This window comes from Oryx dammah, unplaced genomic scaffold (assembly GCF_014754425.2).
Source record: "Oryx dammah isolate SB20612 unplaced genomic scaffold, SCBI_Odam_1.1 HiC_scaffold_26, whole genome shotgun sequence".
Lineage (NCBI taxonomy): Eukaryota > Metazoa > Chordata > Mammalia > Artiodactyla > Bovidae > Oryx > Oryx dammah.
This window is the reverse complement of record NW_024070210.1, coordinates 77652160-77654857: the sequence shown is the minus strand read 5'-3', so window position 1 is coordinate 77654857 and position 2698 is coordinate 77652160. Positions and strand designations below refer to the sequence as shown.

Sequence of the window (2698 nt, the reverse complement as noted above, 5' to 3'; positions counted from 1 at the left end):
AGTTTTGTTCAGTTCAGTTGCTCAGTTGTGTCGGACTCTTTGTGACCCCATGGACTACAGTATGCCAGACTTCCCTGTCCATCATCAGCTCCCGGAGCTTACTCAAACTCATGTCCATTGAGTCAGTGATGCCATCCAACCATCTCATCCTCTGTCGTCCCCTTCTCCTTCCACCTTCAATCTTTCCAGTTTCAGGGTCTTTTCCAATGAGTCAGTTCTTCGAACCTTGTGGCCAAAGTATTGGAATTTCAGCTTCAGCATCAGTCCTTCCAATGAATATCCAGGACTGATTTCCTTTAGGATGAACTGGTTGAATCTCCTTGCAGTCCAAGGGACTCTCAAGAGTCTTATCCAACACCACAGTTCAAAAGCATCAATGTTACTCTAAGCTGACTTAAAGCGAATTCAGGCTCAACACCAGATATAAAGATAACAGCTTTGTACAGACTCGTCCACCAGCTCTAGCCATTGCCTGAGTTCTAATCCTTAGAACTAATCTCTTATTCTACATCACTCATGGTTCTGCTTTTCTGATTGTGCCCTGATGCAAAGTCTAAGAGGAAACAAATAAGGAAATAGTTTTGATGGTGATTCCACACAACTAGACCCAGTTTTGTGATGAAGTAAAACTGCCAGTTTAAAATATTATGGGGCTAGTTTTAAAATTTAGACTTTACACATGTTCTGTACAGTTGATTTAAAGTCAAAAATTCAAATGGAGAATATAGTAGTAGAAAATTACTCTGGACACCTGTTTCCAAGTAGAAGGTGCCTTTAACTGGAACTAAATCTTCTGATCCAGACCACAACTTAAATAACCACAGGACTGTCATTTCTTGTCTGGGGTCTGCGGGTGTGCATTTCAGCTGGGGTCCTGCAGCAGGGGGGCTCTCTCTTACTAAGCTCCAGGGTTTTTGTACAGCTTTTCCTATTGCTTCAAGCACTGTGAGTCACGGAGAGCACAGAAGTACTTTGCAGAGTCTTCCAGTTGTAAGGCTGAAATGGTGAGGCTGATGGATTTATCTGCTTTCTTAAAGTTTATCGAGTAGCGGTCTTCCCTTGCATTTATCACTTCTGAACCTTGATGAATAACATAAGTCATCTGTCCACTGGGAAGTTGCTTGTACCAATAAAGGTAGTAAATGCCCCAGCTTGTTTCATACCGACAATTCAGGGTGACTGACTGCCCCACTTGGCTGGATACATCTGACTGGTCTTGAGTAACTTTCTGGGCCACACCAGATCCTGTGGGGAAAAAATCAGAAAACAAAGATGACACAATGAATAAAATAGTGTAGGAGTTATTTAAGATCCAAAGACAAAAAATTGAAATCCTAAGACGCTTGCTTTTCTCCAACCCTCCTTTCCTCCCCAAGTCCCTGTGAAGCTCCACGTGCCTGTGTGCAGTCCTTTCATTCTGAACATGCGCACCCATGCTTGCAAGCATCCCTACCAGAGAAGGTGAAGGCCAGGAGCACCCAGAGCAGACTGGAGAGCTGCATGAGGCACGGATTTCCCTGAACAAATGTGCTCAGTTCTGCCTCAAGCTGAGAGTTCAGTGTCTTTGAGTGCCCGGCAGCACATATACACACTACCCGGTACCCGTGTGACTCCCCGGAACAGGAAGTGGGGGCTGTCATGTTCATAGACCACGTGGTCTGTGCATGCATGGGGAAAAGTCTGGCTCACCACAAACCTTTACTCTTTCTCCTTGTCTTTCCCTAGTCATTAAGTTAGGCAGATCATGAAAGAAGGCATGAAAAAAGCAATCAGTATTAAAATTTGAGTGGAGGAGAACTGAATATTAGACAAGTTGACATACATTGATAATTATTCAGGAAAATAGTTTTGCCATCCTGTTTAAGATATAATTTATTATAGCCTATGAAACTTTCTGTAATCTACTAACAGGCTGTTCATTTAGCCTATTCTTACTTTTCTCCATCCAGAATGTAATGACTCTTTTAAAAAACTTGCAGATCTTAGGCTTCTTGGTGAATGGAAATTTTATTCAAAATCATTCATGTATCTCTGTCTTTGTAATGAGTTTTGTGACTCTATTTAGGTTTCTCAATAAATAAAATTACTTCACCACGAAAGGACCAAAAAAAAAAAAATCAGTCCATCTGACTTTCAGAGTCTATTCAGTTTTAAATTTTGAATGAAATTATACAGGAATAAAATATTCTTTTGAAATTTGAAATTGAGTCTTATTTATTAGACTTTGAGGAAGGTCAGGATATTCAGTCCTCTCCCCTCCACAAGTAGAATTGCATTTATTAGACTGTGTGTCCTAGAATTGTCCTGATGTCACATTTTCTATGTCATTGGTCCAAAGTGTTCAGTCTCACTTGTTAGTGGCTCATTATTTTTCTCTTTGTAAAATAAATTCAAAATAAGTATGTCAGATCTTTCTGTGACATAATGCTGTAATGTTCTCCTACAAAACTTGGTATCTACAGGTTTTAAACACTTTTTTGTTGTTGTTCACTCACTAAGTCGTGTCCAAACTTTGTGACCCCATGGACTGCAGCACCCCAGGCTACACTGTACTTCAATATCTCCCAAAGTTGCTCTAATTCATGTCCATTGAGTCAATGATGCTATCTATCCACCTCATCCTCTGCTGCTCCTTTCTCCTCCTGCCTTCAATCTTTCCCAGCATCAGAGTTTTTCCAAAGAGTTGGTTCTTCACATC

The 2698-nt window shown here is 40.8% G+C and overlaps 1 gene segment (V, D, J or C); it reads right to left on the bottom strand.

The window, feature by feature from the left end:
* Positions 1–785: 785 nt before the first annotated feature.
* On the bottom strand, positions 786–1610 carry LOC120853404. The segment is given in 2 exon segments: positions 786–1245; positions 1454–1610. Coding segments are annotated over 2 exon segments (366 nt in total).
* Positions 1611–2698: the final 1088 nt, after the last annotated feature.